The sequence below is a fragment of the Anomaloglossus baeobatrachus genome, chromosome 3 (assembly GCF_048569485.1).
Source record: "Anomaloglossus baeobatrachus isolate aAnoBae1 chromosome 3, aAnoBae1.hap1, whole genome shotgun sequence".
In the NCBI taxonomy this organism is placed as follows: domain Eukaryota; kingdom Metazoa; phylum Chordata; class Amphibia; order Anura; family Aromobatidae; genus Anomaloglossus; species Anomaloglossus baeobatrachus.
Window position 1 is genome coordinate 110,095,365 of NC_134355.1, and position 13,418 is coordinate 110,108,782.

Genomic DNA, 13,418 nt, shown 5'->3' on the forward strand with positions numbered 1-13,418 from the left:
CCCCCGGCATGTTCCCTTCTCACCCCACTAAGTCGGCGGTGCTGTTAAGGTTGAGGTACCCATTGTGGGTACATAGGCCGGAGCCTCATGCCGTCTCCTTCACCATCCCTTAGTAGCTCTGGGAGAAGTGGGATCCTGAGCGGTCATCCATTCACTGGGACCATGCTCCCTCCGCAGCCCCTGTGGGAATCTGTCGGACAGGAGTTGATTTATCCTCAGGGACCGGGCCCTGCATCACTAAGGTACTCTGTATCCCCATCGGGGATGTGCATGGAGCGCCTTCATCCCGGACGCTGCAGCAGCTGCTTATTTGTGACGGCCGGCGGACTTCCGCGCCGACCGCGCCTGTTTGTCGGCCGCGGTCTTAAATTTAGTCCCCGGCTTCAATTGCGGCCTAGTAGCAAAACTCCCGCCCCCGGGCCTGTCTATCAGGGGTAAGGGCGGGACTGCCGACCTGACGTCGGTTGTGAGGACCGGAGCATCCTGTATGTTTCCTCCCCCCTCACTGATCACTGTGGGGACTCCAGATTCCCGCACTTTTCTAGCGCCGCCCACGGCCCCACTCCTCCCCAGAGAGCTCCGGCAGCCATTTTTTGGCATTCTGCCTGTGGAGGATTTCCAGGAAAGAGCTCTGCAACGCTGGGAGACCTAAGGCAGGGAATCTGGAGGACACACACTCCGCTTTTTAGCGGTCGGTAAGCCACACCGGTCACCCGGTGCTGGTCCCCTTAGGGTGCCGGAATAGATACTATATATATATTTATATATTTCTGTTTGGTCGGGCTGTATACCCTTTCCCATATACCCTCAGTGATCACTCTCCTAGGAGACAACAGCATGTCGTCCACAAGGAGCAAGGGTGCCAAGGCACAGGGTTATTTTGCGACCTGTACCTCTTGTGCGGCTAAGTTACCTGCGGGTTCCACCTACCCTCACTGTGAGCAATGCTCAAACCCTGTTTTGCTTGCTCAGCCGGAGCCTCGGTCACTAGTGGGCCCCTCGGCTCAGGTAGAACCCCTTGCTCCCCCTGTCCAGGTGGCAGGGACAGAGTTTGCAGTTTTTGCTGAAAAACTCTGAGTCACTCTCACAATCCATGGCTCAGTCTATGGACAAATGGTCTGCCAAGCTGCTTGAAGCTTTGCAGTCCAGACCGGTCCTTCCACAGGCCCCGGGCCCTGTTGGATCTTCACCTCCAGGCCCCTCTCTGTCCGCGCCGCAGCACGTTCCCAGGGGGGGCCCTAGGTCTCATGTGGAGGACTCCGGCCCGGACCACAGTCCCAGACCGGCTAAGCGGGCCCGCTGGGAATCTTCCCCGACTTCTTCACGCTGCTCGAGTTCCCAGCTTGAGGACTCTCTGGAGGACGAGGCGGACGTCGCAGCTCTCAATCTTGATACACCTGAAGGGGACGCCATAGTAAATGACCTTATCTCGTCCATCAACCAGGTGTTAGATATATCTCCACCGCCGCCACCTGTAGAGGAGACGACTTCTCAGCAGGAGAAACACCAGTTTCGGTTCCCTAAACGTACACAGAGTGTACCTCTAGATCACTCTAACTTCAGAGATGCTGTCCAGAAGCCCAGAGCGGTTCCGGACAAGCGCTTTACTAAGCGCCTTACTGACACACGTTACCCCTTCCCCTCTGACGTTAAGGGTTGGGCTCAATGTCCCAAGGTGGATCCCCCAGTCTCTAGATTGGCGGCTAGATCTGTGGTATCAGTTGCAGATGGCTCATCGCTAAAGGATGCCACTGACAGGCAGATAGAGCTCCTGGTGAAATCCATCTATGAAGCCACGGGCGCGTCTTTTGCCCCGGCTTTTGCAGTCGTGTGGGCACTCCAAGCTATCTCAGCTTGTCTGGCTGAGATTACTGCGGTCACACGTAATTCTGCTCCGCAGGTTGCGTCTTTGACTTCTCAGGCGTCAGCTTTTTCTTCCTACGCCATGAACGCAGTTCTAGACTCTGCTAGCCGTACAGCGGTAGCATCCGCTAACTCTGTGGCAGTCCGCAGGGCCATGTGGCTGCGCGAATGGAAGGCAGACTCGGCTTCCAAGAGGTTCTTAACCGGTTTGCCGTTTTCTGGCGACCGCTTGTTTGGCGAACGATTGGATGAGATTATTAAGGAATCCAAGGGAAAGGACTCCTCCTTACCCCAGTCCAAACCGAAGAGACCTCAGCAACGGAAAATACAATCGAGGTTTCGGTCCTTTCGTCCCTCCGCCAAGCCCCAATCCTCTTCGTCCAGCAGGCCAGAGAAAGGCCAGAGGAACTCCTATGCGTGGCGGTCCAAGTCACGCCCCCAAAAGGCCGCAGGAGGCACTGCTTCCAAGGCGGCCTCCTCATGACTCTCGGCATCCCCGAACCGCATCCTCGGTCGGTGGCAGGCTCTCCCGCTTTTGCGACGCCTGGTGGCCACATGTGCAAGACCGATGGGTGAGAGACATTCTGTCTCACGGTTACAGGATAGAGTTCAGCTCTCGTCCCCCGACTCGTTTCTTCAGAACCTCTCCGCCCCCCGAGCGAGCCGATGCACTTTTTCAGGCGGTGAACGCTCTGAAGACAGAAGGAGTTGTGATCCCTGTTCCCCCCCAGGGACATGGTCGCGGCTTTTACTCCAACTTGTTTGTGGTGCCAAAGAAGGACTGCTCGTTCCGTCCCGTTCTGGACCTCAAACTGCTCAACAGACATGTGAGCACCAGACTGTTTCGGATGGAATCTCTCCGCTCAGTCATCGCTTCGATGTCACAAGGAGACTTCCTAGCATCGATCGACATCAAGGATGCTTATCTCCATGTGCCGATCGCACCCGAACATCAACGCTTTTTGCGTTTCGCCATCGGGGACGAACACCTTCAGTTCGTGGCTTTGCCTTTCGGCCTGGCGACAGCCCCAAGGGTGTTCACCAAGGTCATGGCATCTGTTGTGGCGGTCCTACACTCTCAGGGCCACTCGGTGATTCCCTACTTAGACGATCTTCTGGTCAGGGCACCCTCTCAGATGGCGTGTCAAAACAGCCTTTCCGTCGCTCTGGCGACTCTCCAGCAGTTCGGGTGGATCATCAACTTCCCAAAATCCAAGTTGACACCGACCCAATCACTGACGTACCTTGGGATGGAGTTTCATACTCAGTCAGCAGTAGTCATGCTACCGCTGGACAAACAGCTTTCGCTGCAGGCAGGGGTGCAATCTCTTCTTCGGGGTCAGTCACACCCCTTGAGGCGCCTCATGCACTTCCTGGGGAAGATGGTGGCAGCGATGGAGGCAGTGCCCTTCGCGCAATTCCATCTGCGGCCACTCCAGTGGGACATTCTCCGCAAATGGGACAGGAGGTCGACTTCCCTCGACAGGAACGTCTCTCTTTCCCTTGCAACCAAGATGTCACTTCAGTGGTGGCTCCTTCCCAACTCTCTGTCGCAGGGAAAATCCTTCCTACCCCCCACCTGGGCTGTGGTCACCACGGACGCGAGCCTGTCTGGGTGGGGGGCGGTTTTTCTCCATCACAGGGCTCAGGGAACCTGGACTCCGATAGAGTCATCCCTTCAGATCAATATTCTGGAGATAAGGGCAGTGTATCTAGCCCTATTGGCCTTTCATCGGTGGCTGGAGGGCAGGCAGATCCGGATCCAGTCGGACAACGCCACTGCCGTCGCATACATCAACCACCAAGGCGGCACTCGCAGTCGTCAAGCCTTCCAGGAAGTCCGACGGATTCTGCAGTGGGTGGAAGCCACAGCTTCCACCATCTCCGCAGTTCACATCCCGGGCGTAGAAAACTGGGAAGCAGATTTTCTCAGTCGACAGGGCATGGACATGGGGGAATGGTCTCTTCACCCAGACGTGTTTCGAGAGATCTGTCGCCGCTGGGGAACGCCGGACGTCGATCTCATGGCGTCACGGCACAACAACAAAGTCCCGGCATTCATGGCCCGGTCTCAAGATCACAGCGCTCTGGCGGCGGACGCATTAGTTCAGGATTGGTCGCAGTTTCGACTGCCCTATGTATTTCCTCCTCTGGCGATGCTGCCCAGAGTGCTGCGCAAAATCAGGTCCGACTGTCGTCGCGCCATTCTCGTCGCCCCAGATTGGCCGAGGCGGTCGTGGTACCCGGATCTGTGGCATCTCACGGTGGGTCAGCCGTGGGCGCTCCCAGACCGCCCAGACTTGCTGTCACAAGGGCCGTTTTTCCATCTGAATTCTGCGGCCCTCAACCTGACTGTGTGGCCATTGAGTCCTGGCTCCTAGCGTCCTCAGGGTTATCTCAAGATGTCATTGCCACTATGAGACAGGCCAGGAAACCAACGTCCGCCAAGATCTATCACAGGTCTTGGAGGATCTTCTTATCCTGGTGCTCTGATAATGGTTTTACTCCCTGGCCCTTTGCCTTACCCACTTTCCTTTCATTCCTTCAATCCGGAATGGACAAGGGTTTGTCTCTCGGCTCTCTCAAGGGACAAGTATCGGCGCTATCCGTATTTTTTCAAAGGCGTCTAGCCAGGCTTCCGCAGGTCCGCACGTTCCTGCAGGGAGTTTGCCACATAGTCCCACCTTACAAGCGTCCGCTGGAACCCTGGGGCCTTAACAGGGTGCTAACTGCTTTTCAGAAACCACCTTTCGAGCCGCTGCGGGATGTCTCTTTATCACGTCTTTCGCAGAAGGTGGCATTTCTAGTGGCAGTTACATCGCTCCGTAGAGTGTCGGAGCTGGCAGCGCTGTCATGCAAAGCCCCCTTCCTGGTTTTTCACCAGGATAAGGTGGTTCTGCGTCCGGTCCCGGAATTTCTCCCTAAGGTGGTATCCCCTTTTCATCTCAATCAGGATATCTCCTTACCTTCATTTTGCCCTCATCCAATTCACCAATGTGAAAAGGATTTGCACTCATTAGATCTGGTGAGAGCACTCCGGCTCTACGTGTCTCGCACGGCGCCCCTGCGCCGTTCAGATGCCCTCTTTGTCCTTGTTGCTGGCCAGCGTAAGGGTTCGCAGGCTTCCAAGTCAACCTTGGCTCGGTGGATCAAGGAACCGATTCTTGAAGCCTACCGTTCTTCTGGGCTTCCGCTTCCTTTGGGGCTGAAAGCCCATTCTACCAGAGCCGTGGGTGCGTCCTGGGCATTGCGGCACCGGGCTACGGCTCAGCAGGTGTGTCAGGCAGCTACCTGGTCTAGTCTGCACACTTTCACGAAACACTATCAGGTGCATACCTATGCTTCGGCAGACGCCAGTCTAGGTAGGCGAGTCCTTCAGGCGGCGGTTGCCCACCTGTAAGAGGGGGTCGTTTCGGCTCTTTTTATCGAGGTATTCTTTTACCCACCCAGGGACTGCTTTTGGACGTCCCAATTGTCTGGGTCTCCCAATGGAGCGACAAAGAAGAAGGGAATTTTGTTTACTTACCGTAAATTCCTTTTCTTCTAGCTCCTATTGGGAGACCCAGCACCCGCCCCTGTTCCCTTCGGGCTGGTTGTTCTTTTGTGTACACATGTTGTTCATGTTGAATTGTTCTTTTGGTTCATGGTCTTCAGTTCTCCGAACATCCTTCGGATTGAATTTACCTTAGACCAATTTATAAGTTTCCTCCTTCCTGCTTTTGCACCAAAACTGAGGAGCCCGTGATGCACGGGAGGGTGTATAGGCAGAGGGGAGGGGTTACACTTTTTAAAGTGTAATACTTTGTGTGGCCTCCGGAGGCAGAAGCTATACACCCAATTGTCTGGGTCTCCCAATAGGAGCTAGAAGAAAAGGAATTTACGGTAAGTAAACAAAATTCCCTTCTTTTAGGGTGCCCTATCCCACGCCCTAGCCGAACTAAATTCACATAGTCCCTCCACAACTTATCAGACAATAACCCCACGTCAAACTCCATGGCACCCAAATGCATCTTAAGGTTCTGGCCAACAGGTCCAGGAAGCCATTATCTATCCCCCATTTCCTTGAGATGGCTGGATTGCCATTGTAAGTAAAGGCCCAGTCACATACAACCTAATAAGTATCGCTGGTAAGTCGCTGGAAGGTCGCTGGTGAGATGTCACACAGTCAGACCTTACCAACGACTCCGTAACGATACAGGTCGTTGCTGGATGTCACACACAGCGACATCGCTAGCAAGATCGTTGTTGCGTCACAAACACCGTGACTCAGCAGCGATGTCGCTTGGTGAGACGTGGCCTTAAGTTACATCGCATCTAGCAGTACACAATAGCAATAAAATGGGAGGTTTGCATAATTGATTTGTCTAGGTGTCTGACCTTCACTAGCCAAGGCAATTACATGAGTGAACAAGAACTCTTAACACTAGACAGGTTTTGTGATGTATCAGCGACCTCGCCAGCGATATCGCTGTGTGTGACAAGCAGCAGCGAGCGGGCCCCTGCTGCGAGGTCGCTGATCGTTAAAAAAATGATCAGGACCATTTTTTGCTCGTTGGTCTCCCGCTGTGTAGCAAGTATCGGCGTTTTTGACAGCGGGAGACCAACAATCTGAATGTGCAGGGAACTGGCAGCCTGTAAGCGGCGGTACACTGGTAACCATGGTACACATTGGGTAACTATGTTAAGCGCTTTGCTTAGTTACCCGATATGTACCTTGGTTACCAGCGTACGCCGGTTGCAGGCTGCTAGACGCTGGCTCCTTGCACACGTAGCCAGGGTACACATCGGGTAACTATGCAAATGGTAACCATGGTACACATTGGGTAACTATGTAAAGCGCTTTGCATAGTTACCCGATGTGTACCCTGGCTACCAAGCACAGCGTCGTTACACCAACTTATTGTAGATTGTAAGCTCTCACGAGCAGGGTTGTCTTTTTTTTCCTTCTAAATATTGTATTTTCTATAACTGTCACTTCTTTGTATATGATCCTCCTGAATTGTAACGGCTGTGGAATATGTTGGCGCTATAGAAATAAAGATTATTATTACTACTTTTCTTGTCATTAACTATACTATGAAGGTAGTGTCTTGAGAGCATTGTAAACCCACCCTTGCTGTTTTCGTGAGTTGTCTGACTTTGATTTAAAGACCCTTGTATTTGCATGTTTTCAGGGGATTGAAGATTACTTTGGTGACATGGATTTTAAGATGGCAGGCACTAGCAAAGGTATAACTGCTCTGCAAGTAAGTTTTCTTCATTTTTATGTAGTTTTTCCCTTCAATATTTCTCTTATTACTGACTTTTACTTTGAACTGTTTACTGAGGACGTTCCTCCTTTTATTCCTATAGGCAGACATCAAGATACCGGGATTACCTCTAAAAGTTGTGATGGAAGCTATCCAACAGGCGAGCGGTATGAGATTCCTGAATGCTGTGCAAATATGCATTTTGCTATCATGTCTCATGGCCCCAAATATTGATATAATGTATTTGTGATTTTGTGATTATATTTATATATAATATAGCTTTATATTTGTCTGATATATTTATTTTTAAAGGGTTAATCTCATCTGTATAGATGAATATTGTCAGAGTGCTTGAAAAAAATGAGCATTTTTACATGATACAGCTTATTAAATTTGTAGCCGCTCTTGAGATATTAAAGGGAACCTGTCCCCTGATGTGGTGATTATAAGTTGCGGCCACCACAACCGAGCTCTTATATACTGTGCCTAGGCTGCTGTGTGGAACATAAAAAACACTTTTATAACCCTCACCTAAAGGGAGTCTCTGCGGCAATCACAGTCCTCCTTCTTCTGAAGCCCATGTGCATGACGTGTCAAAAGCATCAAAGTATTGTAGTGCACATGCGCAGGCGATCTTTAACCTTTCCTCACACCTGCACATTACAGTATTTTAATCTGCTCTCAGCACAGCTAATCAAAGTGTGCCTGCGCAGGACTGCAGTGTCTGCTTGTGTGGATAATGTAGATGCGTCATCCACACTGGTTTGGATAGGAGGAGAACGGAGATCGCAGCAGAGAGAAGGCGCCGGACCGGAGAGCAGCGACACCCATCAGACCGTACCGCCTCCCCCCCCCAGGTGAGTATTATAAAAGTGTTCTTTACGTTATACAGAGCGGCCTGGGCTTTTATATACAGCACTCTGGAATGCTGTATATAACAGGAGCTCAGAGGTAATGGTCGCAACTTAAGGCCGCTTTACACGCGTTAGTGTGCGTACCTGCCCCCATCGTTTGTGCGTCACGGGCAAATCGCTGCCCGTGGTGCACAAAATCGCACGGACCCATCACACTACTTACCTGCCTAGCGACGTCGCTGTGACCGGCGAACCGCCTCCTTTCTAAGGGGGCGGTTCGTGCGGCATCACAGCAACGTCACTAAGCGACCATCCAATCGAAGCGGAGGGGCGGAGATGAGCGGGACGAACATCCCACCCACCTTCTTTCTTCCTCATTGCCGGCGGGACGCAGGTAAGGTGAGGTTCCTCGTTCCTGCGTTGTCGCACATAGCGATGTGTGCTGCCGCAGGAATGACAAACAACATCGTAGCTGCAGCAGCAACGATAATTGGGAATAGGGGAGCATGTCAGTGATTAGCGATTTTTCACATGTTTGCGGCGATTTTCAATCGCACGTAGGTGTCACGCAGCGACATCGCTAACTCGGCCGGATGTGCGTCATGAATTACGTGACCCCAACGACATCGCTTTAGTGATGTCGCAGCGTGTAAAGCGGCCTTTAGTCGCCAAATATGGTGACAGGTTGCCTTTAACACTTTAGTTTACAGCTATAACTTACAAGCACAATAGAAAAGATGCAAACATTACATACATCCCTCAGTCTGATACAGCGCCGCACAATCCGCTCTACCCTCACCTATCTCTTGTAGACAGTGAGCCCTTGCGGGCAGGGACTTCTATCCTCCTGTACCAGTCTGTGCCTTGTATTGTTTATGATTATTCTACTTGTCCCTATTATGTATACCCCTTTCACATATAAAGCGCCATGGAATTGATGGCGCTATAATAATAAAAAATAATAATAATAAATTCTACTGTGATGAAAAAACAAAAAGCCAGCACTAAATGTGCACTTCAGCACTAAAAATTCCAAACTGTACTTATAAAAATTTGAGATTTTTGGCAAAAAATTGCAATTTCTTGAGCCACCCTGCCACGTCTCGGCAAATCTCTTTGGGGCAGTCCTACACTAAAATATTTTTATAAAATGTGCCATACGGCCTCACATATGAAATAGTAGAACTGCTCTTAGCAGCACTCACTTGGTCTTTTTCAATCCCGTACCCATGACTGAGTCATGGCTGTGGGCGGGACAGGTCCAAGCAAATGCTGCATGAAGTAAATATCCTTTGGACAGGGCCTGATGACTGAATGTGAACAGCCACCAACCGCCAAAATCTAGACAGGTGGAATACATCCCAAATTGGGGTGCATAGCAAGATGGGGGTCAGCCACCGACCAATTCAATAAAATAAAAAAAACAGCACTAAATGTGCACTTCAGCACTAAAAAATCCAAACTGTACTTATAAAAATTTGAGATTTTTGGCAAAAAAATTGCAATTTCATGCATTCTACTGTCTAGCAGTGGTGGTTCGTTTCCAAGGCAGCAAGTTGTGAAGAAAAGTGTTAATATATGAAGATTATTTCAAGTGATTCTCCAGGAAATGTGATAAAAGAAGTAAAACAAAATACTTTTAAATATTTTAAGCATTTTTTTTTTTTTTTTTTTTTAAACAATCATTATTTAGCAAAAAGGTATTTTTTATGTACTGCACTCGGTCAAGATTTTAAAGAAGGCAACTTCCATCTAGCAGTTTGCACCCGTCCTAAGACGGGCTATGTGAAGAGCGAGACAGACCTACTTCATGCACTTCACTAAAACTGTCATCTTCTTTAGTCCACCCAGCGTCCTGTCAGGGTGACTGAACAGAGAAAGAAAAGTTCACGCTGCTCTGACCCGACGTATGTCTCGAGCAGATGTTCTTCACACAGCCCGTCTTACTTCGTGTCCTCTGAATTTCAGGATGGGTGCGCACTGATTTATCGCAGTTGTGATCTTTAAAATCCTGAATGATGAAGCATAGCTTTTTGCTTAATTTATTTTTAAAGAAAATATTTAAATGTGTATATTTTAATAAAAGTTCTCAGGGGACCACTTGAAACAGCCTTCTTTCTTTTATATCATTTTTTTCTTTTCTAGTTGCAAAAAAAGAAATCCTGCAGATCATGAATAAAAGGATCTGTAAGCCAAGAGAACGGAAGGAAAACAGCCCAGTAATTGGTAATAAATGTGTTTATTATCGTAAAGTGAAATACTTTAAACTGGCAGCTCTTCTGGAACAGTAGCAGAAACTCAGACTACTTATTTGCTAAGTCGATGGCAGTGTGTTGCTTAAACAGATACATGCATGTCATCACACCACTATACACTGCATGTATAAATCTTGATGATCTTGAACTGCACAATACATTTTTTAAGTGTTTTTGCCGTGTATAACAAGCAAAACGAGTTTGAATTTACCATAAATGTACTACCCAAGGGTATAACGTTATCATGGCAGGTTACAGTGAACACAATAAAAACATAGGGCCCAATGTAAATTTGTATTTTTTTTGTTTTGCTACCAAAATTGCACATTTAAAGGGAACCAACCACCAGGATTTTGCAATATGAAGTAACGGCAGTGCTATACTGGCACTAGGTTGCTGAATAGAAAAATACCTTTTGTTGAAAGATGTGTTGCTTGATTGCTGAAATATTTTGATTCACAGTTCCAGAAATGCACTGCACTTTGATTGACGTGTGCATCGGGGAGGGCCATGGTGGGTTAGGTCTTCAGTGTGTATTCCTCCTCCTGCGTCTTTTATTGCACGCCAACAGCAGCAATGGCAGCGTGGAGCAATATTTAAATAAAGAAAAGGGGGCATGCAATGCAGGAGGAGGAATATACACCAAAGACCTGACCCACAAAGGCCCGCCCCCAGTGCACACGTCATTCAAAGGGTAGCGCATTTCTTCAACTTTGATGAAACATATTTCAGCAACCAGGCATCCGATCTTTCTACAACAGGTATGGTTAGATTCAGCATCCTAGTGCCATTATAGCAATGCCTTTAGTTCATATTGCAAAATTCTGGTGGATGTTTCCCTTTAAATGAACCGGTCACCATGAAAATGGTGTCCAATCTGCAGACCTCATGTTATAGATCAGGGGAGCCTAATAGATTGATACATAGTGTTACGAGAAAAGATTCAGTATAACCTGTGTTTTCATCATTTAATCCTCTGCTCTTTGGGCTTTTCAGTCCAGTTTGTAGTCCTATTAGACAGTCACTGATAGGACCGCCGTCTGGACTGCGAGTGAGTCATAGAGCAGAGGAATAAATGATAAAAAACAGGTTATATTGAATATTTTTCTCAAAACTACACCTCAATCTACTCCGCTCCCCCTGCTTTATAACATGCTGCCTACACATCCCAGGATTTCTTTAAACACTTCCCCAAGTGAAAGCTCTTTTCCAATCTGAATTTTTTACTTTGCCGACAACGCTTTTTGGACCCTGTGACAAAAACGTACATTTTATTGTGTAAACAGAACTGAAGAAAACAGATTTTGAAATTTTGTAATTTGTTGTTGAGGAGACTGTACTTTACCTCGCGGTTCACTAGAATGTCACATTACACATTTTACCCATTTCTGCTTCATTCCACAGAAACTGTTCAGGTACCGCTATCCAAGAGAACCAGATTTATTGGACCTGGAGGTTATAACTTAAAGAAACTTCAGGCTGAAACAGGTCAGTGCCATAGTTTCAGCCCTTTGTACTTGTGGATTTTCCAATAGGAATTATGACTAGAAATGTGAAGACAGGCTGTTGTTTGGAGATGTTCATACAAGTCCTTTTCAGACCCAAGCTATCATGAGCTACATGATTGCTAAACATTAAGGGCCATAATGTAATTAAGGCCCTTGTGTACCTTAGCTGTTGGATGAATGATGATTTAACCGATTGTTAAACCGATTGTTCGATTGCCAGCTGTTATCTCATCTGTTTGTGGCCACCGCTTATCTCTAAAGCCAGCTTTACACGTTGCAATTTGTTGTGCAATCAAGTTTGCGATGTGACACGCCCAGATCGCATATGTGATCTAATGAGATCGCACGTAGGTCGTTCATTTGCTGTCACACGAGCGTTAGTAGTCTGTTAAATTGATCAATTTTGTGTGCGATCCTTTAGATCATGTGTTCTGTGACGTATGCATTGAGCACCCTTTTTTTTATTTATTTATTTACTTGCCAAGCGTGTGTAATGTGTAGGGATGCGTTTTTACTATGTCATCTGCCATTCAGCTCTGCTACATGGCCGCTGACAGCAGACACAGACAGCCATGTAGCAGAGCTGAATGGCAGATAACAGCAGACACAGACAGAGCCGCACGATCAGAATGAACTCTGGTTAACTTCACCCGATTTCATTGTCATGCTGCGGCTCTGTCTGTGTGGCGTCCTGATTAGCGGTCACCCGTGAAGGACTCACCGGTGACCGCTAATCTCCTGAGTGACTGAATTGAGCAGCTCTCTCTCATATACTCACCGATCCCCGATCACCGGCATGGCGCTGCACGGCATTCACACTGCTCCGGCGGCTTTTACTATTTTGAAAAAGCCGGCCGCTCATTAAACAATCTCGTATTCCCTGCTTTCCCCGCCCACCAGCGCCTATGATTGGTTGCAGTGAGACACGCCCCCACTCTGAGTGACAGGTGTCTCACTGCACCCAATCACAGCAGCCGGTGGGTGTGTCTATACTGTGCAGTGAAATAAATAAATAAAAAAAAACGGCGTGCGGTCCCTCCCAATTTTAAAACCAGCCAGATAAAGCCATACGGGTGAAGGCTGGTATTCTCAGGATGGGGAGCTCCACGTTATGGGGAGCCCCCCAGCCTAACAATATCAGCCAGCAGCCGCCCAGAATTGCCGCATACATTAGATGCGACAGTTCTGGCACTGTACCCGTCTCTTCCCGATTTGCCCTGGTGCGTTGGCAATCGGGGTAATAAGGAGTTATTGGCAGCCCATAGCTGCCAATAACTCCTAGATTAACCATGTCAGGCGTCTCCCCGAGATACCTTCCATGATTAATATGTAAGTGACAGTAAATAAACACACACACCCGAAAAAATCCTTTATTAGAAATAAAAAACAAACATATAGTTAGGTCCAGAAATATTTGGACAGTGACACAATTTTCGCGAGTTGGGCTCTGCATGCCACCACATTGGATTTGAAATGAAACCTCTACAACAGAATTCAAGTGCAGATTGTAACGTTTAATTTGAAGGTTTGAACAAAAATATCTGATAGAAATTGTAGGAATTGTACACATTTCTTTACAAATACTCCACATTTTAGGAGGTCAAAAGTAATTGGACAAATAAACCAAACCCAAACAAAATATTTTTATTTTCAATATTTTGTTGCAAATCCTTTGGAGGCAATCACTGC

General features: G+C 48.2%; 1 protein-coding gene across 1 annotated transcript in view; it reads left to right on the forward strand.

The window, feature by feature from the left end:
• The window catches only part of PNPT1 (polyribonucleotide nucleotidyltransferase 1), a 233,576-nt gene that overhangs the window by 200,885 nt on the left and 19,273 nt on the right, over positions 1 to 13,418 (forward strand). The window contains exons 20-23 of the mRNA XM_075338095.1: positions 7,038 to 7,109; positions 7,216 to 7,279; positions 10,112 to 10,192; positions 11,626 to 11,709. Of these exons, the coding sequence (XP_075194210.1) occupies positions 7,038 to 7,109; positions 7,216 to 7,279; positions 10,112 to 10,192; positions 11,626 to 11,709 (301 nt within the window). The remainder of the gene's footprint in view (positions 1 to 7,037; positions 7,110 to 7,215; positions 7,280 to 10,111; positions 10,193 to 11,625; positions 11,710 to 13,418) is intronic.